The 22,665-nt window shown below is 42.4% G+C and overlaps 3 protein-coding genes across 4 annotated transcripts; 2 read left to right on the forward strand and 1 right to left on the reverse strand.

The window, feature by feature from the left end:
- Positions 1-739: 739 nt before the first annotated feature.
- LOC123712806 (ring canal kelch homolog) lies at positions 740-5,127 on the forward strand. Its single transcript, XM_045666081.1, has 6 exons — positions 740-882; positions 1,494-1,547; positions 2,379-2,535; positions 2,604-2,738; positions 2,820-4,208; positions 4,284-5,127. Exons 1-6 carry the CDS (start codon positions 851-853, stop codon positions 4,380-4,382), a joined length of 1,866 nt encoding a protein of 621 aa, XP_045522037.1. The 5' UTR covers positions 740-850; the 3' UTR covers positions 4,383-5,127.
- Positions 5,128-6,730: 1,603 nt separating this feature from the next.
- On the forward strand, positions 6,731-11,200 carry LOC123712805 (microsomal triacylglycerol transfer protein). Its single transcript, XM_045666079.1, has 6 exons — positions 6,731-7,381; positions 7,937-8,035; positions 8,107-8,391; positions 8,575-8,877; positions 9,100-9,597; positions 10,150-11,200. Exons 1-6 carry the CDS (start codon positions 6,962-6,964, stop codon positions 11,077-11,079), a joined length of 2,535 nt encoding a protein of 844 aa, XP_045522035.1. The 5' UTR covers positions 6,731-6,961; the 3' UTR covers positions 11,080-11,200.
- An 8,807-nt stretch (positions 11,201-20,007) lies between these two features.
- LOC123713148 (DNA N6-methyl methyltransferase) lies at positions 20,008-21,796 on the reverse strand. Of its 2 annotated transcripts, none has more exons than XM_045666684.1 (5): positions 21,496-21,796; positions 21,118-21,301; positions 20,856-20,984; positions 20,330-20,667; positions 20,008-20,154 (listed from the first exon to the last, which is right to left on the reverse strand). In XM_045666684.1, exons 2-5 carry the CDS (start codon positions 21,264-21,266, stop codon positions 20,012-20,014), a joined length of 759 nt encoding a protein of 252 aa, XP_045522640.1. In that variant the 5' UTR covers positions 21,267-21,301; positions 21,496-21,796; the 3' UTR covers positions 20,008-20,011. The 2 variants fall into 2 exon arrangements, with proteins under 2 accessions (XP_045522640.1, XP_045522639.1); XM_045666683.1 differs by having other exon boundaries at positions 21,118-21,353.
- Between the last annotated feature and the right edge of the window lie 869 nt (positions 21,797-22,665).

Raw genomic sequence — 22,665 nt, forward strand, 5'->3', positions numbered from 1 at the left:
CATGTCCCAAACGCATTCTAGATATGATAGAGGTGACAGTTTTAGAACTTTTAATCTCATAGAACCATGGTTTACTGGGAAACCTAGGTTGAATTTCAGCATAATGTTTGCCTTTGAACTCGCTGCTTCTCAACCAAACCTCATTCCATGAGTCCCAAAGATGGGTTTTGGGAAGAGGACTATGTCTCCATCCTCTATAGCTTCTTTGGCAAGCTCATCAGCTTTTTCGTTTCCTTTAATCCCACAGTGACTTGGAATCCATGCAAAGGTAATGTTGTACGTTTGAAGTTTCCGCCAAAAGTCCTAGACGAACTCGGCTGCTGTGGTAATGGAAGGTTACAGTTGCCATATTTATCATTATAAATGTGGCAACTCTCTTTGTAATGTTTCCCCTTAAATGTTGTGCACACTTGTCATTGATGCACGTACATGTATCTTGTTTTTGTATGTCATGTATTTTCTGTAAGTGTTTGTACGTGATTTCTTAGTGTGCCTTTTAAAATAAAATAAACTACTTAAATATAAAACAAATTTCCTTTTACGAGTTACACAAATTTATTAAATTGTTATAAAATTTACAGTTTTTATAGACATAATACGCAGTCAACCCTCAGCAGTTTTTTAATAATTATTTCCAGTTCTGAATTTTCTTTGTTTCTGCCTATATTGTATATTAGGTATCTGTGGCCATTGCTCAGTTGAACCTGGTTGACATTTGACAGTGTTGACTTTTCTTACCAGAGTGAATTAGGACATTCACAATTCAATAAAATTTAATAAATAAACATTGGTAAACAATATCAAAATTTTAATGAAATGAAATAAGTTGTGTAGTGACTAGTGAATTGTGATGGAGGGTGTTAATGCAGTGGCTGAATTAGCGTAAGTTTCGTAATATTAGTTCATTAACAAAAGTTGCATTAAATTTTAGGCAAGACAATGGCAAACAGTATTTGCAATATTGCACTTAACATTTAAACTCAATTAATTATGAATAGCACAATTTATGAACATATTTTAACTTATGCTACTAGTGCAAACATAGAGTAGAAACTAGAACAAAGCACGAGAAAACGTAAAAAGTACAAATGTATGTTTTTAAATAATACTTTAACGGGATTTTTTACATTATTTACATAACTCGACGGTACTAGTGTTAGCAATGTTGGCCTGCAGTGCTGCGTGGGCATTTAGATATATTGTCTTTGTATCTGTTGAAGAAGTTTTATTTAAATATTTATAACATTCATAAATCAACAATATTAATGAGAAATGCAAACAAACCATTACAGTCTATATTAGAAAAGAATCACGAAAGTAAATCTCGTGTTAATGTCTCACATAAAACAAACAGTCTTAATTTTGGCAAATTGTTTTATAGTGAAATAAAGAGAAATATTGAGTTTAAATAAAAATAAATCAAATAGATGTTGTAAGACTTAATTTTAAAGTAAATGTGAATATTCTAAATAGCTAATATTTTCTATTGACAGAGGAAGTGTAGAGAACAGTGCTGCAGAAGGTGATGGAGACCACTGGGGATATAGGTGACCACTTTTGTCATATTTTATATGATGACCTTTATTTAATATTTTGAAAAGTATTTTTTTTTTTATTATTTAATTATTATTATAGGCAAAGTAATTACAGTATTTAAGAAAACTTTAGAATCCATGGTTTAGTACTAGGCTTAAAATAAGTTCTATGAACATCATAGGTTGAGGTTAAAAAAAATTAATATGGGGGTGCTATTGAAAGTAAAAAGCACCAAAATTCAGTATCTCTACATTGCATAGAAAACAAATGAAAAATTCTGAAGTTTCAGAACTATAGTAGCTGTATAGATTCCTGCAACCACTTCGGTATAGAAATCCTCATGTAACCAATTTGTACAATTGACTGACCTGACTTGCTGTCAGTTTTAGTAATTCATACCCACTCAAAGAAAACCTAACTTATTGAAGTAATTCAGCCATCTATTGTATACCTTAACATTATAATGGAATTAATGCATTCAGTTAACTAGAAGAACCTTAAAAATTCAATATAATATGCGCCATTAGGCCCTTAGGGCATCTTAAAGGCCAATTTGTAATTAGAAGTGTGTTTTGTTTGTAATATAATATCTAAACTAATGTAAAAAATCTTTGCCCTTCACACAAAGAGTGGTTTAGTCTTTCTATTAACAATAAAAGTAATTTTTTAAACCTGTAATTTTGTCTAATGATCCTTTTATTTCATAACTGGTAACTGTGGATAATATAAATTGTTTAATTTTATTTACTTTAGTTTGTGAATAATACATAACCACGAGGCGGGTAGAAATAGAGCTCTATATTTGAGTTGACGAGTTACGTTTACTTTTTGCGTTGGCGCAGAATGATGGAGCGGTGTCCGTCGCAGTCGTCGTTGGACGAGTCGTCGCAGCGGCGCGAAGCCGGTGAGCGAGAGGCGGGCTCTCAACACGCGGCGCAACTGCTCAGCGCGCTCGCGGCGCTTCGCCAGAACGCGTTGCTGTGTGACGTGCGCCTACAGGTACCTAGCGCCCGACGGCCGCCCGACCGTCGTCCTCCGCAGTCTCACCGCCCCCCGCGTGTCCGCAGGCGCAGTCCGAGGGCGCCACGGAGCCCGGCGAGGGCACTTGGGCGCATCGCGCGGTGTTGGCCGCCAGCTCGCCGTACTTCCGCGCCATGTTCACGCAGTTCACCGAGCGAACGCGCCCCACCGTCACCATACAGGTACCGTCGAGTCTAAAGATTCCGGCCAGATTTGGTCAGATTTGTCGTCGGACTCGTTGCGCACGTTGACCGCACTTTCAGAACGTGGAGCCTGAGGCGTTGGACGCGATAATCGAGTACGTGTACGAACCCGAGTCGCTCACGATAACGGAAGACAACGTGCAGGCGTTGCTATCGGGCGCGTCGCTGGTGCAGGTGGGCGGAGTGCGCGCGGCCTGCTGCGCCTTTCTGGCCGCCGCGCTCTCGCCCGACAACGCGCTCGGTATCCGCGCCTTCGCCGAGCTGCACGCCTGCGCCGCCCTCGCCGCCGCCGCCGACGACTTCGTGCACAAGCACACTCTCGACGTGCTACAGACCGAGGAGTTCCTCGCGCTCGAGCCGGCCCCGCTCGCGCGCCTGCTCGCCTCCGACCACCTCAGCGTGCCCGGCGAGGAGCCGCTCCTCGACGCGCTGTTGCGCTGGCTGAGGCACGATCCCGACGCGCGCCGCGAGCGCCTCGCCGATCTGCTCGAGCACGTGCGCCTGCCGCTGTTGCCGCGGGATGTGCTCGTCGCGCGCGCCGCCGCCGAGCCGCTCGCGAGCGCCCCGCTGCGGGTCAAGGACCTGCTCATCGAGGCGCTCTCCTTTCACCTGTCGCGGCCGGAGCGCCGCGCCGCTGCCGCCGCCGAGTGCGCGAGGGCCAGACCGCGACGGCCGCCGCGCTCGCCTCGCGCGCTGCTCGTGGTCGGTGGCCAGGCGCCCAAGGCGGTGCGCGAGGTGGAGGCGCTCGAGCTGGACACGGGCCGCTGGGGTGCCGCCGCGCAGCTACCGACGCGCCGCTGCCGCGCTGGACTCGCGGTCGTCGGCGGGCGGCTATACGCCGTCGGCGGTTTCAACGGCACGCTGCGCGTGCGCAGCGTCGACGTGTACGACGTCGCGACCGATTCCTGGAGCGCAGGTCCGCCTCTGACGGCGAGGCGATCGACCCTCGGCGTTGCGGCGATCGGGCAGGTGATCTACGCCGTCGGCGGGTTCGACGGAGCCGCCGGGCTAGCCTCGGCCGAGGCGCTGGACCCGCGCGAGGGCGCGTGGCGGCCCATCGCCGGCATGAGTACGCGGCGCTCGTCGGTGGGCGTGGCCGTGCTCGAGGGCAAGCTGTACGCGGTGGGCGGCTACGACGGAGCCTCGCGGCTCTGCCTCAGCTCGGTGGAGCGCTACGACCCGGCGACGGACGCGTGGGAGCCGGCGGAGGAGATGAGCGCGAGGCGGTCGGGGGCCGGCGTTGGCGTGGCGGGCGGGGCCCTGTACGCGGTCGGGGGCCACGACGGACCCGCCGTGCGGCGCTCCGTGGAGCGGTACCGACCCGCCGAGGGATGGAGTCCGGCGCCACCCATGGCGCACGCTCGCCGCAACGCCGCCGTGGCGGAGCATCGCGGCCGCCTCTACGTCGTCGGCGGCGACGACGGCGCGGCCAATCTCAACACGGTCGAGGTGCGAGTCTTCCTTCCTCGTCTCGGACGATTCCGGAAGGAGGTCCGACCCTCTCGATCGGCACGATCTGTTTAGGTGTTCGATCCGGCCACCGAGCAGTGGTCGATGTTGGGCAGCGCGATGACCCTGGGGCGGTCTTACGCGGGCGTGGCGGTGGTGGAACGCGGCCCCTGACACGCGGCCCCGCCGCTCGCTCCCCGGCCCCGCTGCCCGCACGCGCGCGGCTCGCAGACGCTCGAGTTCCACGGGCGGTGCGTGCGCGGCGTGTGCGTGCCCCTGCCCCTTCGGCGCCTGTCCGCCTCTTGTTCCACCATCGACGTGCCGCCGTGCCTCCTGCTGCTGCGCCGCGCCTGCCCCGCGCCACTCTCCGAGGACGACGACGACGACGACGGCGACTAGCTCCTTCGCCATTCGCCCCTTCGTCTCCGCGTCGCGGAAGTCGAACCCGGCGCTGATTCTCTAAAAACATTCCCTTCGATGGGCCTCCGCGACACAATCGCGCGAATGAAACTTTGCGTTTCCATCCTGAACAAAGTTAAAAAGCTGGAACTATATTAATCTAGTGAAATATATTTTGATAATTTATTAAAGAGCGGCTCAGAGCGGATGGATCCGGTTTCTTCGGACTCGCAGAAGACGACTTCACAAGCGATTTGAAACTGCAATATTATTATGGTCATAAGTGTTAGGTTACGTTAGCTTTTGATTTTGGATTTCACGTACACGCGCCTACGTACACGTAATGCGCACCCTGCGTATTTGACTATACTATTTGGCTACTTTACGTCGGACGTGGGACGTCGATTTATTTTTAATTGGATTAAACTTTGTCTCTCGAGTCACAGTGAACGACGGTACTCTTGCAACCTATGTACTTCGATTTTTTTATTAGTGAAGAGTAAGTAAATGTTAAATAAAGTATCGTTCTTTTTATTCTCATCCCGACGTGAACGTGCGGTACCGACATTTTGTCATATCACCGAGCGAAAACGCTCACGCGTGCCTTAAGTCGTCTCATTTCAAGACAGACATACTCACGAGTCGCGGATAATAATGTTACCATCTCTGTGAGCTGAGATTTTTTTTATACATTCACATTTATCCTAAACTGTTGTGTGTTGAGTGATGAGAGCTTAAAATATTTTTATTTTAATCTATTTCCTTATACAATTTAAACAAATTTATGAATCGTTAGAAGTACCTTCCTAATATTTATTGAAAGTTATGTATGAATAATATAAATCCATTCGTACCTAAATTTGGTTATGAATTGTAACTGTAACTGTATAATTTATTTCAATTATCTGCGATACATAGGGAATATGGATGTCTTATTCAATATATGTACCGAAAAGCTTCCATTTTGTTTGTTTAAGAAATTGTATCTCCAGGCTACCCATCATAGGTTATTTCCAATTTAACTTAACTTTCTATAGTGGTTTAACCACAAAAATATTTATTTCTTAAAGTCTCTTTATTGACGTATCGATCCAATTTTGAACAGTTACTACTTCAGCTTGTTTGGTAATCGTACAGACATTCGATCTTCGTATCGACATTCCTAAAACAAAAACACATATTTAATTGATTTTTAAATGCTGTTTCATGCTATCTTATCATAAAACAGCGTTTTAAATTTTATTGTTTTGCCAACCGTATATCATGTGGCAGAATTATTTATTAATTGTAACATGGTTAATGAACCTAGTCTCGGGTAAAATCAAAAATGATTAACATCGGAAACCCTGTTATAAACATCCTTCAAAGTACCGAGTTGCTGTCGAATATTTGCAAATGGAATTAAAGGGACATTTTGATCTATTTCTTGTTTACAAAACACGAACCCAAAAAAATCCGCCAATTTCATTTACCTTAGGCATATAAATAATTTATATTGGGAATAGAGAGCCATCTTACAGCTTTTTTGTCATATCTTAGACTATACGTCTTTGTGAACATACAACGTCATATCGTATCGATATCGAAAAGTAACTATATGTATGTTGTGTACCAAACACACACACTATGCACTTTAATGGTAGAGAATTAGGTACAAGGACTACAATGGTATAGATTATATAGGATTATATTATATAATGTAGACCATAGTACTTGTACCTAATTCTTATTAGTTTCATGAATATTGAAGTTCGTAAATTTCGTATTGGATGATTTTCGGCTTTTGTTAACCCCGCCTACCTATATTTACCTATATGAAGGCTTAGTCAGTTGTCAGAGGTAATCAATGGCAATATTTCCCCCAAATTTAAGGACAAATATATCTTTATTGTTTGGGGGAGATTTACAGGGCAAATTTATTTTAGACGACTTTATTTAGATATATGATTAAAGCTAAATCCCATAAAAAAAACTAATATAAACTCTAAGCGTGGCTATAAGTAAACTATCAATAAGCTATACAACTCAAAGATCGGAATTTTATACAAATATACATCAAAACAACATTTAAGTAGTAAAAAAAGCTTGATAGTTTTGATATACATATTTAAAATTACCTCTCACACCGAGTGTACAACGTCTTTAATCGATTTTTAGAAGTATTAAGAGTTGATTTAAGGGGAAACATTATGTAGGAGTTGGCATCACTAACTAAACCGTCTGTACTCTGTGATGTAGCCGGTATCGGCGCATGATTGCTTTGAGAAATGAGTTAATATTTATTTGAACCGTATAATTTTTTTAAGCTTCTAGTCAGTATGCACTAGTATTGTTGCCGCTGCATTGATGTTAAGATGGTTACGCCAACAGCGTACATAGTGTTCGCGATTGTAGTATGCGGGGTCTCGGGACTGCAGCCGCTGAACTTCGCCGGGCGCGAGATATACGAAGTTGAGACGACTGTTCAGCTGCAGGAAGTGACCCAACGCGAACGTGAAGTGGGTTACAAGGTGAAGGCGGTTTTGACCGTGGAAGAAACCTGGCACGCGGATGACGAACGGCTGTTGCGCTTTGAGTTGGCGGAGCCACGACTTCTAATTCGCGGTGCGAACGCCCGTGAAGACTTTCTGCCTCACGATTCTGTCTGGGACTCCTATCCTCACTCCGAATTCTATGCCTATTTAAAAGACGGATTAGTGCTGAACATTTACCTGGATGCCAACGAGCTGTCCGATATCCTCAACTACAAGCGTTCTCTTATTAGCCAATTTCAGGTAAACAACACATCTTCAGAGAAAAAATATATATTTTCTGTGAAAAAATTCTAAGCATAACAAAAACTGTGACAGTAGTTTTATAAAGATTTAGACCAAAGAACTGGAACTATAGAATGCATAAGAATGTCCTATATTGTATACAGTGTTTGTTCGGGTCTATATGGTATTTTTAGATACTTGTTTTTGTGTTACTGATCATTTTTCTTTTACAAATATCAGTTCATTTTATTATTATTCTTATTAGGCTATAATGTTCTCGTTGCAGCTGTTTTAATATAAAAAAATTAAAACAAATTAATTCCTTAGCCTTCCTTAGCTATTAACCTTCTTCCAAATGAGTAATAATTTTGGCTTTCAGTTAGACCTTTATAAGATTACTTTGTCTCATTTACTATTATTCTATTCAGAATTCTGACAACATATTTTTAAAAGTACACATTTATTGATAAATTTATTTACCATCTAAATTGGCCTAGGCCAAGTTATTAACACATAAGTGAACTAACTCGGCTATATAACAGGGCCATACCCGCTAAGAAGTGTCTTTTACAGCTTCAGACATCCACGGGCGCAGGCATCGAAACGGACGCGTCGGGAGTCTGTCGAGTGGCCTACGAAACCCCGGATGAGAATACCGTGCGAAAGATAAAGGTGAGAGAGCTTGGCTGCAATTGCACAAAGATGGTGTGCCGAGCTGGCGCTGATTAGATTTTTTGTCGCAGAGCGAGTGCGAAGGCGAGTGGGGCGAGTCAAGGCGTGTAGCGCGCTACACCATAAATAATGGACGTCTCGTAGCCCTGCACGCCGAGGAGGTGCACGAGGCGCGGCTGGCGGCCGGAGGAGGGATCAAAGCGCGCGCCTGGCTGCGGCTCTCACACCGGGCCACCGCAGATGCCGCGTCCCTCGCCGTTGACCGAGCCGAGGCCCTGGCGGCCGTGCCCTCGCGCCTCGCGGCCGTCCCCCTGCGGGCCCCCGCGCCCGTCCTCGACGACTCGGTCGCTGCCTCGGTGAGTGACGCCGATACGATACGCCGAGGTCGAAAGGTCGAAAGGTCGCACGACGACAGATAAGGACTCGACGGCGCAGCGTTATCGGTCTTCTCGTTTCTCGTTTCTCGGTTTTTGTATCGTCTTTTATTCACCATTAAAACCCGTCGATCGAATAATAATTAGAATAATGTCTCTCCGCAGGAGTCGCAGTCGACGGAGTGGGAACCGGACGAGGCCGAGAGAGGGGGCGACGTCTCGGAGGCGTGGCGGGCGATGCGCGCCCGAGAGGCGCTCTGCGGCGAGACGCGGGCCCGCCTCGGCGCTCTGCTGGAGCGCGTGGAGAAGGGGCGTCTGCCGGCGGCTCTGCGGGTCCTCGGCTCGTGCGGTTCGAGGGCGTCGCACGCCGCCGCGGCCGACCTTCTGCGGCTCCGCGAGCCTTCGTCGCCGCTCGCCTCGCTGGCGCCTCACTACTACGCCGCCCTCGCGCTCGCCCCGAACCCGCACGTCAGTTCTCTCGACCGTTTTATCCGTCTCACTTATATTAAATATAAATAGAATTTTTGTCAGTTCGGTCGACGGACAATGAGAGAGGTCCCTCGACCCGTGTCCCGCGACTCGCGGACAGATCGACGGACGATTTTGCCTCTGCCTTTTGATACGCTTCGGCTCACTTCTATCATTTATTTGTATTCTAAGTTGCCGTATAATAGATCGTCCGTCTCGCAGGAGAGCGTCGTCGAGAGTCTACTCGCCTCGAGCTCGTGGCCCCGCGACGACACCGAGGCCCGCGACGCCGACGCGGCGGCCGCCGCGCTCGCCGCTCTCGGCGCGCTGGCGCGGACGCTGCGACGGCGCGAACCCGAGTCGCGACTCGCGGCCGCCGCCGCGGAGAGGCTCGTCTCCGCCCTCGCCGAGTGCCGAGGCGAGCGATGCCGCGTCGCCCACTTGCGCGCCCTCGCCAACGCCGCGCCCGGCGGCGCCTCCGAGGCGCTCTTGTCGCGGGCGGAGCGGGGCGCGGACGTCGAAGCGTTGGCGGCTCTGGACGCCCTGGACGCACTGAGCGCCGAAGGCGCGCTCTCGCTTCACGCTTCTCGTCGACTGCAAGCGCTGATCTCGTCGGGGAGGCCCCTGGTGGTGCGGGCCTCCGCGCTGGACGTGGTCCTTCGGGCCGCCGCCGATGCGCCTTTCACTCTGCTGTCGCTCGTCAACACGCTCACGTACCGGGTGACTATCGCTATAACGTTAACATACTGTCATAATAATAAGTTACTTATAATTGTTGTCAAACTATTACACGGCAGTGATCTATAACTTCTAGGAAGGTTCTAGTTCTTCGGCTCTAGTTCATAGCTTGTCGCCGCTTTTTCACAAAGACCATAAGAAATTTCGACTTTGTCGGATTTAAGAGGAGTGCGTTTCTATGGGACCAAACAGAAATTCGTTCCGAGTCCTCATTTATTTTTCGGGTACAGTTATTGACACGGGCCCTATCGACGGGAAGATATATTTGCACGTCATTGGCGTATAAATGATAGTGACAATTTTGTATACACGAGGTTATGTCTGCCGAATGCAGAATAAATGAGAGGGGTTCGTGTGCTTTCGATGAGATATTGCATAAGTATCTGATCGTCCTTATTTTAACATGTTTGTTATTTGAGCGAAAATTAAAAATAAACTAAAAATTCCATCTCTTCATAGACGCCCCCCTTCGTGATCTATCGTCGGGGTCGGTCGTCGTCAGAGAGTTCCGCTAGCGACGTTTCTGGATTTCAGGCCGAGGGTGAGCTGGTGCGCGTGCTGTGGCAACGGCTGGTGGCGCTCGGCGAGAGCACCGCACTGTTCCGCGCCGCGCTGCCCCCCACCCTGAAGATGCGCGCGCTCTTCGCTCCCGCCACGTCAGTCGCCCTCCGGCGGAGTCTGCCGCCGCCGACCGCCGCGCCGGCCGCGGCCGTCTGCCTGGATTCGCTGCAGGTCGCCCGCGGCGGCGCCCTGCGGCGAGGCGTCGTGCATCTGCAGGGCCCCGGATCAGACCTGCTCGCCGTCGACCTCGTCGCGACCGGGCTCGAGGAGCTCGCGGGAGGCGCCGGCGACGAAGAGCCGACGGCGGCCTCGCTCGCTCTGTCGGCGGGTGGCGCGCGTCTGCCGCCCGTCTCTCTGTTCGACGGCCGCGCCGAGTTGGCGGCGCACGTGTGGGCGGGCACGGCGAGCGCGCCGACGCCAGCCCTCCGCGCGATGTTGCCGCTCGCTTCGCGGTCGCGAGCTCTGCGCCTCCTCGACGGCGTCGCTCTCCGCGGCCGCCTGGAGGCGATCGCGGCGGTCGCCCTCGACGCGCACGCCCAAGTGTCGGTGTGGTCGCGCAGCGCGCGCGGCGGCGTGGAGGCTCGCGGCGGGGTGGCGGCGCGCGCGTTACTGAGGGCGGAGGCGGCGTGGGGCGAGGTCGACGCCGTCGCCGAGCTCGAGATCGAGCCGCGTCTGCGCATCGCCGCCGACCTGGACTTCTACGACGGCGTAGCGCTTTGCGTTCGCGTGCGCGTCCCGGCCGCTCCGCAGACGCTACGCGTGACGCTGCAGTCTCGCCTGGGGGCGTCGCGGCGGCGCGTGCGACGCGTCAGTGAGCGGCGTTGGGGCGCCGAGGGCCGCACTCTGTCGCTGGGCCCTGAGCTGGACGTCGCCTGTCGCTCGCTCGGCTCGGCCGAGGACTAGAGCCCGCTCGCTTCGCTCCCGATACTGTGATCTTTGTTTTACGTGCATTTATATTGTTATATTATTAAAATAAATAAGAGAAATAAATTTATATCACTTTTGAAGCCGTATTTAGCTTCCACTGCCGTCTTTTCTTTTCAGTGAAGAGATCTTTCCTGTCCCTCTAAAGATATTTTAAAGAATAACTTTGGCATTATAAAAGTCGCTAATAAAAGTAGTTGAACAGTAATTATTTCGTTGTATAAACCATTAAGATAGATAGATAAAACTTGATAGAATTATAAGCAGTTGAAGACGACGCATTAATCTTCAGTGTTGAACTTAAACCTAAACCTAAAACTTTATAATTCTTGAAGATTGTACATTAATTGACTGAAATATGAGTTATGTTCAGACTTAACGCCTGCGCATATATTACGCCGCATCAGGCGCTTGAAAATTCTTCATACAAATTACTCATGTCACTTGACCTACGATCGTTGTACAATTCACATCCTTTTTTGAATTATATTAATTTATTAAGTATCTGGCCCTTTAATTTACACCTTCTATCTAGCTAAAGATAGAACATGGTGGCCCATGAGGGACACAAAGAATCCGCGAAATAATAACAATTGTTAGCTTCTAATATTTATTTAATTAAATTTTAAACATTTTTTATGAAACATTCTTAAGAATCTTGTTAGAAGTGCGCATGTGCAATAGTTATTCATTTGACTCGTTCGGTTGTTTACGAATTGTTACGAATTGACTTGACCATCTCCCCGAAGTGGGATGGTCGAGTCGGGGGAAGGAAGTTGTGATTATAAAAGGGGTTGTGACACATGCGCTCGGGCTATTCCTTTGTACAAGTTTGAAGTTATACAGTTCACGTAAAATCATTGAAGTAAATTATAGTGAATTAAGTCATCATTGAAGTGTTTAATTTCCTACCCTAAGAACTAGATCAACTACCGTTAACACAAATAATACGACGAGACACCGGTTAGCGCGGCGACCTAACGATCCTCAAAATCACATCAAATCATTCCTGTGGATGTTTGGAGCCTTGCAGTGGATATTTCTAAAATCAGGGGCTGTATTGGAAAGCAGAAAAACAAAGAAGATTCGAGCAGTGAATCAGCTAAAATTTCACATCGAGCAGTTACGAGTTCGTCCGCTAAGATAAGTGTCCTTAACTAATTCCTAAAAACCTAATAACTAACAAATATTCAACATCGTTCGTCATTTGCGTAAATTAAGTGTTTTTAAATAAATTTGGTATTTAGTGCAAAATTGCATCATCTTTTTTTACCTACCTGTATGTATAAAATAGTGAACAAAGGAGTTAACTTTTAGCTATTTATCGCAATATTATCTAAATTAAAACATAAATCATTCAACTGTATGTTCACTATTCCGTAAAATAGGTCAATGGAAGTTGTTCGAAATACATAATTTCAATTTAATAATTTTTGATGAAGGTGATCCCAAATATTTTTTCTCGGGCGACCATCACATTTGTTAGTTGAGTCATTGTTGAGATTTACTCGGGCTTCGTTAGACACATTTATATTTTGATATATACCTTTTGTTAGTTATAATTGATAATAGTTACGTCCACTATTTAGAATTTTATAGCGAGTGTTTGGTGCGTTTTTGAGAACTATCGTGAGGCAAGGTATTAGCATGAGTTTAACCTCTCTTTGTTCCCAAACTAATAGAATTCCTCCAAATCCTTACGGCTGATAATATTGTGTGCCTTTCTTCCTGGTAAGAAGATATTGTAACGAGGTATGTACTCAGGACTTATTATTCTACTATAAGATTGTGTAGCGACGGCCACCGAACCGTTCTTTGTGGTAAAGAAGTATATTAAGCAATAACAGGTCACTCAATTGATATAAAGTTAAATTAATTTACGAAGTAACGTTGGTTTCGTATTTTAGGTTTTCTCGTTTCGTATTATTTATCGAACTGTTGAGCGTGCGCAGCCGGGATCCCTGAGCGGCAAGCACCACCAGAACGAGAAACATACAATATAATGATGGATATAAATATATTTTGTGTGTTATTGACGCCTTTAGTGAGTATGCTTATGTTAGAGCAATGAAAAAGAAGGATTCATGCACAATAAAAACGTGTTTTACTAGCATCTTTGATGAAGTTAGGTTTGGTTGCTAGACATATTCAATCAGATAAGGGTACGGAATTTGTATCTAAGGCTGTCCAAACTGATTTAAAAAGTAAAAATATAAATTATTACACTACAAATAATCTAGATATAAATGCAAGTATAGTAGAACGATTTCAGAGAACATTGAAAATGAAAATGTGGCGTTATTTTACACATAAGAATACTTATCGCTATACAGATATTTTACAAGATTTGGTTAGTTCTTATAATCACAGTGTGCACTCTAGTATCAAGATGAGACCATATGATGTTAAAATGGAAGACATTATGGAATTTATATTATGATGAAAAGACTTATATTTCAAGTTTAAACAAAGTACCTAAGTTTAACGTTGGTGACTATGTAAGAATTACAAAATACAAACATTTATTTCAAAAAGGTTATGAAAGTAATTGGAGTAATGAAATTTTTATCATTACTTCGATTATAGATCGTCCCCCGTGGGTTGTATACACTTTAAACAATTTAGAAAATGAATCAATAACGGGAACTTTTTATGAGAAAGAACTACAAAAAATAACTTTTTCCCCCACTTCCGAATATAAAATTGATAAAATCATCATATCACGTAAAAGCGGTATTAGAAAGGAAGTATTAGTTAAATGGAAAGGATATCCTAACAAGTTTAATTCTTGGGTCTTACTGTCGAATATTAAAAATCTACAATGAAGGAAAGTTTTTATTTAACTTTACTCAGCAATAGTTCTACACAATATTTCCCAGGAAATATGACATCAAATTTTTTTACAAAACTATCTAAAGCCATTACAGTAGAAGGAGAATGGATGGTAGGTATAGTTGAGTTTCAATATCCTACTGTGTTTTCCGTGCAAGAACATGAAAATATTAGGTCCTTACATATGAAATTGGCGTTTTGTCGTACTGGCCACTTTGACTTCCTCTTTGGTTAAGAATTTCAAATTCAAATTTGTAAAGCTATTTACTCATGTATTTGTGCTTTGATGACAGTCATTCATTTGTTTTTTTTCTTCTGTTTTTTCCTGTTTGCGTCACTCATTTTACAAAATGGAAAACTTGAAAGTATCGCATTATTTACGAGTACGAGTTCCGCCGTGGCACTAGTGCTGCGGAAACGACTCGAAGGGTGAATGATGTGTGACGGTCATGTTGCAAAAGAAAACACAGTTCGTTTTTGGTTCCAACGTTTTCGTTCTAGAAATTTCGACCTGCAGAACAAGCCCCGTGGACGGCCTGAGACCCAAGTTGATAATGAAGTATTGAAGGCTATTGTGGAAGCGGATCCATCGCAAACCACGTCCGAGTTGGCTGCAGGCTGCGGTGTTAGTGATAAAACTGTTTTAATTCACTTGAAGCAAATTGGGAAGATTAAAAAGCTTGAAAGGTCACGAATTGACTGAAGCAAACCGGCAAACGCGCGTCGACTGTTGCGTTACATTACTGAACCGGCACAATAATGAAGGTTTTTTAAACCGAATGAAAAAACCTGTGATGAAAAATAGATTCTTTACGATAATCGGAAGCGCTCAGCGCAATGGTTGGATCCTGACCAGCCAGCCAAATCCTGCCCCAAGCGAAAATTAGCCCCAAAAAAGTTACTTGTAAGCGTTTGGTGGCTAGTCCACCAGTGCCGGTATTGTTCATTGCAGTTTTCTCAAATCTGGCGAGACTATTACGGCTGATGTCTATTGTCAGCAATTGCAAACCATAATGGAAAAGCTAGCGGCTAAAGAACCTAGGCTGATCAATCGCTCCACGCCACTGCTACTTCACGACAACGCTAGACCACACACGCTGCACAACAGACGGCTACCAAATTAGAAGAGCTTCAATTGGAATGTCTAAGACATCCTCCGTACTCCCCGGACCTTGCTCCAACAGATTACCATTTTTTTCGAAATTTGGACAACTTCTTGCAAGGGAAAAAATTTAACTCTGATGGGGCAGTCCAAATCGCCTTCACAGATTTTATTGATTCCCGTCCGACTGGTTTTTTTAGTAAAGGGATCAATGAACTACCTATGAGATGGCAAAAGTTCATAGAAAACAATGGTTCATACTTTGATTAATTAAATATATTATATTTAAAAATATTCGACTTTTTGTTCCTCCCATACAAAACGCCAATTTCATATGTAAGGACCTAATATTATGTACATAAGTTAAAAAACTACCATCAATAACGAAGAGACCACACTGATGTATAAGAACCATATACCAGCCACCAACTATGATAATATACAAAATATTCTTATAGCTTTAAATTCGAAAGAGAAAGTTAGTTTTCGCCAGGACACCGTGTCAAAGCTTGTCTCTGCTGCAGTAAAGGATCCATCAATAATTTCATTATCTCTACCATAGATAGTAAATCATAATATCGGTAAACGCCCTGCTAATCTACATTTGGTAACCCCAAATGTAGATTAGACACAATTATTTGTGTATTATGATATTATAGAACCACAAATTGTTGGTGATGTAATGACACCCCTATTGAGAATTATACCCTTAGATCCTGCTAAATACATATACGGTGCAAATAAAATGCATATATTTTCACCACCACATTATTTACCGGTAATGAGAAGAGAATTTGATGTTATTGCGATAGATATAAGAACAACCACGGGAAATGCGGTACCATTTCAATACGGAACATCGTGTGTGAAACTTCATTTAAAAAAAATATAAACTATATTTCCTTTTTAAAATGTATAATACACCTCAAGATACATTTATATGTCCTTATGAACATTATTATTCGAAACAAGCTGGGTCTGGTATAAATGTAATCTACAAAGGAGCCTTACATCAACGTGGTCATGGTATCGGCAGTTTTCTTGGGGGGTTATTTCGAAGTGAAGAAACCTTTACTCGCTAGTGGTGCTAAGGTGATTGATAAAGAAGCACTTAACAGCGGAATTGGGCTTTTGTCAGATGTTGTAGCTAGTCGTCCTATTTAAGAATCCATTAATCGAATTATCTATAAAATTAGTGAGATCGAGAGAAACATTTAACCTCATGTCACAGAATGCAGATAATAAGCACAAAGTCTGTATCACAGATGCAACTTTAATAAAACGCAGAGCAAAAATTAATCCATCAATACTAATAACCCATGAAAAGGTTCTGGCCACTACTACAGCTAAATATCCTATAACAAGAGGTGAAGTGAAAGTCCTGACCATACCGTCTGGTGTGCAGGGTAAAACACTGGACAATATATTTTTAGGACAGGTTCCTAAGAGATGTATTATAGGTTTTGTGAATAATACAGCATTAAACGGTAGTTATGCTAAAAATCCTTTCAACTTTGAAAATTTTGGTATTTGCTCATTTAGCCTATATATAGATGGTCAACAGATACCTTCAAAATCGTTACAACCATCATTTCCAAACGATGTATTTACTAGCGCTTACCACACCCTGTACTCGGGCACCAGTATACATTTTCTTAACGAGGGTAATGGAATATCGAGGGAGCAATATTCAAATGGATACTGTTTACTAGCTTTTGATTTAACACGTATATCCTTCAAATCGATTGCCAATTTATGCTCAGGTGCCAGCACTTATCATATGCAATCTTGACCCTGATTCACAGCCGGGGTCTCATTGGGTGGCTATACATATAAGCGTCGAAAGAGTTGGTGAATATTTAGATTCATTTGGACGTAAACCTATTGAGGCAATAGAAGGGTTTTTAAGGAGGAATTCTTGCATGTGGAGGTACAATAGCGTTACGGTTCAGGATTATCTATCAGCGGTGTGTGGAGAGTACTGTTTGGTATATGTATATTACAAGTTCAGGGGGATGAGATTAGAAGACTTCCTTAGAAATTTCACATGTGACTCAGTGAATAATGATATGGTGCTAATAAATTTGTATAGAAATATAATGAACATATAAATAAAAAATAATACCTGGAATAAAAATGTTTTATTTTGCCATGTAACCCTTACATCTAATTATATTATAGGTAGTGGTGTTAATGTAGGTTAGGTATATTTATTGTAATTGGTTTAGAACCGTACGTTAGGTTAGGTTAGATATAGTTTTATTATTTTTCTTTTAGAGCCATAGATTGGGTTAGTGAATGTAGGAAGTAGATAACGTGATGCATTCGTACCGAGGCATTCATAAGATAATGACTGGGAATTTCGTGCAGGAAATAGGAGCTGATAAGTTGGTGATAAGTAATTAGCTATGGTTTTGGGAAAGCTAACTTTGAAACGGTTAGAGATATCAGTTCAGCTGTGAGTGCTATCGGCTCCGCACACCCTGTTTAGTGGGGATAGAGTACAAACTCTTTTATTTTTTTTAGTTTTGTTCAGTCACGATTTTTAGGTTTGATCACCCTTGAGCGGGAAAATAGAAGCTAACATAATGTTATATTTTTATTTCTTTTTCCTAATATCTCATTACATTACATGGTTATAATAAATAATGATTTAATTTTATAGATAGATTAACTAAATACATTTTAATAAGGCTTGTTCTTTCAGTTATGTCTTGACTTCCTTCATTAACTTCTTGACTTGAAATTGTATCAAATTGTTGTTAAAAATTGTTACATCATTAGCAGCACCAGGCCATAGGGCACAACATTAATAAATTTTATTTCTGCATCACACGCAGCCCGTACACTTAAAGAGTAATATCCTTTTCAATTACTATATTATTCACCAATTACTTCACCTAAAAAAATGCTGCTTATTATTATTACAACTTCATACTATAATGTATAAATTACTTACATGATGATTGAATTCGTAAATGAGTGCAATCAATGGCAACAATTCTAGGAAATCCAGCAATTTCGTGTAATTTTTCTATAATCTGTTGGTGTATAAAAACATACTCGTCAGCTAGCTTAGCAATTGCAGATGATATTTCACCAACAACTTCACTATCCCAATCGGATAATTGCATTAAAACTTCCAAATCACTGTCACTAGACCTGGAGGACGACGAAAACGAACACATTACTGATGAATATAAAGTTGGATGATCGTAATCCCGATCCATAAGCCGTAACCCTACAAATTTTACCGATAACTATCCGGGATTGATTTGGCCAATCTAAGCAACTGTCAAATTGGACAGATAGATTCGGATAGGACAGAGATTGATCTCTGATCGGTCCTCTGAAGGATTGGTTGAAAAAATAGATTGGTAACTCAATCTATGAATTGAATATTGGCTTACTTTTCGAAATGGATTGAATTGTCGATCTTAGCTAAAATTGGATTGGGATTGAATATTAATTTTGGCCTTTAGATTGAGGAGACATTATTAATTTTGGGCATAAACTACGACATATCGATCTGGGGGGTAGAGACGGCTCTACATAGTCGATTTTTTTTTAAAATTTCAGTCCTAATTTGAAGAAAGACTGAAACCCTGTTATTTTAAGGAAATTAGGATAAGCTGACGGCTGCCACCCTATCGGGGACAGATCTTAAGTTAAGAATATAAATTTTTGACAAATTCACGGCTGCTATCCTCTTGGGAACAGGCCAGATTAATCTTAAAATAAATATTAATTACTGAAAAATTTAAATTGTCTTCGAATTGACCTATATTTTATTGAGTGTTTAATTTATTGAAAATATTGAATTGCAATTATTTTATTGACTCGGCTACTTAGGAGAGATTGGGAGTAGTCTTTAAGAAAGTTACAATGTTAACTATTCAAATTATTGTACATAAATTGTTGGCAAAATGTTTGGTCTTCGCACTCCATCCAAAAGCCAGACATCGGCACCTGGCATCAGGCGCAGCATTCATAAATGGGAGGTCTCCAGCGAGGCCCCAAAGGTAGCAAAGCGTATTAGCGGCACTACGTCACCCTCCTCCCCTGTCTCCGGCAGGAGAGGGTTTCATGCCGGTGGGAAAAGCATTTCTACGACCTTAGCCAGGAGAGATGGCTCCATTCCCGCGGTGATTGGCGGGGTCATTGGACTCATTTTCGCCATGACCGTCTCATACGGACGGCCCGAAGAGACGAGGTCCAGAATGGACAGGAATTCCTCCCTTGCCTCCTACTTGGCCTCGTTGATATCCTTCTTCAGCGTCTTCTTCGCCTGCTGCAAGACAGCACGAAGCCTCGTCGCCGTCGAGCATGGCTCCGCTTCTCCTTCTGAACCTTCACCTTCACTGAGGCGTCTTCGCGCCTCAGTACATGCCTTTCAGAGTCTACTTAGGTCTGCGCTGCACCAGTACACATACTTTCAAACAGTAGGACGCTGAGATCTAGACATCGAGGCATCCGATATCTCCTTCCAAGCCCCTTCTAGCGAGGCCACTTGCTCGTCAATACTTCGAATTCCGACGGCAGGACACCAGGAGCTGAAGATGATGATGAAGAGCGGTTCGAATCGTCGACGACGTTGCTGAGCGTTTTCTAAGGCAAATTTTGCCGCGCACTACTATGTGGAACCAGCTGCCCACTGAAGTTTTTCCGAATCATTTCGACTTCGGGTCCTTCAGGAAGAGAGCGTACAAATTTTTAAAATGTCGGCAATGCACTTGCAATCCCTCTGGCATTCAGTGCCCATGGGCGGCGGTATCACTTTACATCAGCTGAGCCTCCTGCAGTTCGCCCCCTGTTCTTTAAAAAAAGAACTAAGTGAAACATTATAATTAATATTAATATGATAAGGTATTATTATATTTTAATGTGTGAAAAAATTAACTTTGTTGATATTTGTAATCTAAAATTGTACCTTTTAATTGTGTAAAGTAAAACCATCATTTGAATTCATTATTCTTTTTATTGATATTCTACGTACAATGCTAAATTTTGCCATTTTAACGGTTCATATCCAACACTAGTAGTATTTGGAAGCAGGTATCTTGCAAATAATTCTAAAACATGTGGTCCTTTTGTTGATACATTATAGTATGTGAAGAGATCTGAAAACATTGTTTTTTTAGATTTTCCTTTGCAAATAAACAAAATCTTAAAATCACCAGTCTGCTACTTAATGTGTAATCTCTTTATAACAAACAATTGAAGTTACTTTGAAAGTCAGGCTGCACAACAGGATCATGTGAAACGTTCAAATCAGGTCTATTTTATTTTACTCACCAATAAGTGGTGGTTTATGAGAATGTAATGAGCTCGGAATACTTGCAAACACCACATTCTCCGGCACTTTTATGTCTCCTCTTCTTCCGATAATTAATCTTTCATATGGTTGTTTCTTTGATCCACTGCTAAAAGCGCAAATAGGTTCTAAATCTATGGTCAACTTTAACCAATACCATGTTGTTACATAGTCAACACCCCATTTAGGAAAAATTAGTTCCTTGACGGACTTAATATTGCTCGGGGAATTTGTACACCAAATTGCTATAAGGGTGGTGTCAGAAAAAAGACTGTTTATAGGTATTGATGCGATTTCTTCATTATACATCATTGAATAACTGAAACAAGTAATTATCATATTTATGAAGGATTTTATTATGAAAACATGAAGGATTTGAGATATTTAGTTTTGAGATCTTTAAGAAAACACAAAAATACTTATATTTCATAATTAATATTAATAAGATAAGGTATTAACATATTTTAATAATGTGTGAAAATACCTAATTAGGTAATTATAACTTACCTTAGTTTGAATGCTGCCTTCTTCAATCTTCGAATATATTTATTCCACCAGGGTGGATCTGCTATAACAATATCATATTTATTCCCATCCAATTTTTTACATTCTTCTTTAACACAGCCACATATAAATCTGAAATTGATAAACATAACATATTTAAGATGGTTATTTTCCAAAGACAAGTTTTTGGAATGGTCAATCATATCTACGAGACAGATAATAAAATTATATATAGTAGTATAATTAAAGGCTGACTAATCCTTACCTACATTTTCCTGGCACTAAAAAATCAGAACCTTTGATTTGACATATCAGTGGGACTTCAGAGTTATTACCGCCACTTATATCTTTGTGGTCATAATCAGTTGATTCAAATAAATTCTTGGAAAAATCCCTTAAAGAAGAAGCATCCATTGTGTTGTGTTTATTTTTTACTGCTGTTTTTAAGCCTGTTGGTAATGATGCAATGAGATTATTGTATAATGCTTGTATAGTTAAAGCCTAAAAATAATTAATTATTATTATTAGGTAAGTATTATTGTAAAAAGGTGGTTACCATTTTGGGGCACAGAGTTGCTTTAATTACAGTTTTTATCATTACCAAATTAGATATGATTATTTTAAGACATATATTAATAAGTACCTCTTCAAGAACATTATCATTGTGCTTCCTTTTCCTGAATAGTTTATCGTTACTCCTTTCTCGTTTTATTGAGAACAACTTAGGCGTTAAAGTGTAATGTTTTCTATTATTTAGTTCTCTTACATTACTGTAACATTTGTTAACAAAATGCATATGATCTATTAAACATATATTTTCCTTACTAAATATGATACTCATGATTTCAGTTTTGTATTAAAATCTTTTTGTGTGCTGCTTCTCACCAATAGACTTCGATTTTTTATACAATGTTTTTTTACAACAAAACAAATTTAAACACCGAGTACAGACTAAGTAGTTGAGATTATAGAGTGCATACTGCATTATATACACCACAGTTACCAAAGATACCAGGAGTTAGAACACAGATAGCAAGACTACGGGTAAGATTAAGTGTGATATTCTAATTCTATAATTCACAGTTAGCATTATGTCGCGTTTCTGAATCTTACCCTAAGGCTCGTATTTTAAAACTTCAATCAAACTTATATCTTGTTTCAAGACCTATCAAAACAATTTTCTATGAGTTTTGAAATATTTGACATCACTAAGACGAGATTGTGACTTGAGATATAATATTACAAACTGGACTTTATCTATAATAAATAATCGTATTAGAATATTAGGTTGTGGGAAAAGTTTCTTCGCATTTTTTAAGAAAATTCACAACATTTAAAATATAGTTGATTTACATTCAACTAAAGTATGTAGATACCATTTTGTTGATAACTTTTTGCCATCTTGTAGGTAAAAATTGTAAAGCCAAAAATCATTTATTCATATAGGTAACACAATTTACACTTGAACAATGACATCAAAATCCCATGTTACATGATCCTATAGTTATAGAAATTTTGGGGCTTCTGATCAAAATACCGCGACTGTAGGTGATTAGTACGTGTCGTAACGAAACAGTGATGCGTCCTGACAAGGACAGTTGTAAACGTTATCGTCATGAAACAATAATTTGTTCTGAAAAGAACAGTTAATTGGCGTTATCGTAAGACCACGATATCGAACTGTTCTGAGAAGAACACGTTCGTACGCTACGACGGTTGCGCGCAGAAAAGGACCAACTTTTTGCCGCGACGATTTTATCGTTTACGCACCCTTCGCATCTTGGTACCACATGTTACCACTAGTGGCCAGTGT

Source organism: Pieris brassicae, chromosome 8 (assembly GCF_905147105.1).
Source record: "Pieris brassicae chromosome 8, ilPieBrab1.1, whole genome shotgun sequence".
In the NCBI taxonomy this organism is placed as follows: domain Eukaryota; kingdom Metazoa; phylum Arthropoda; class Insecta; order Lepidoptera; family Pieridae; genus Pieris; species Pieris brassicae.

Excerpts from the sequence above, each read along its gene's own strand:
- LOC123712806 (XM_045666081.1), top strand. The coding sequence starts at position 851 with ATGGAGGGTGTTAATGCAGTGGCTGAATTAGC. Across the intron at positions 883-1,493 it reads AATGCAGTGGCTGAATTAGC|AGGAAGTGTAGAGAACAGTG; the intron begins GTAAGTTTCGTA and ends TTCTATTGACAG. Across the intron at positions 1,548-2,378 it reads GGAGACCACTGGGGATATAG|AATGATGGAGCGGTGTCCGT; the intron begins GTGACCACTTTT and ends GCGTTGGCGCAG.
- LOC123712805 (XM_045666079.1), top strand. The coding sequence starts at position 6,962 with ATGGTTACGCCAACAGCGTACATAGTGTTCGCGATTGTAGTATGCGGG. Across the intron at positions 8,036-8,106 it reads ATACCGTGCGAAAGATAAAG|AGCGAGTGCGAAGGCGAGTG; the intron begins GTGAGAGAGCTT and ends TTTTTGTCGCAG. Across the intron at positions 8,392-8,574 it reads ACGACTCGGTCGCTGCCTCG|GAGTCGCAGTCGACGGAGTG; the intron begins GTGAGTGACGCC and ends GTCTCTCCGCAG.
- LOC123713148 (XM_045666683.1), bottom strand. The coding sequence starts at position 21,693 with ATGAGTATCATATTTAGTAAGGAAAATATATGTTTAATAGATCATATG. Across the intron at positions 21,354-21,495 it reads ATGATAATGTTCTTGAAGAG|GCTTTAACTATACAAGCATT; the intron begins GTACTTATTAAT and ends AATTATTTTTAG. Across the intron at positions 20,155-20,329 it reads TCATAAACCACCACTTATTG|ATCTCTTCACATACTATAAT; the intron begins GTGAGTAAAATA and ends CAATGTTTTCAG.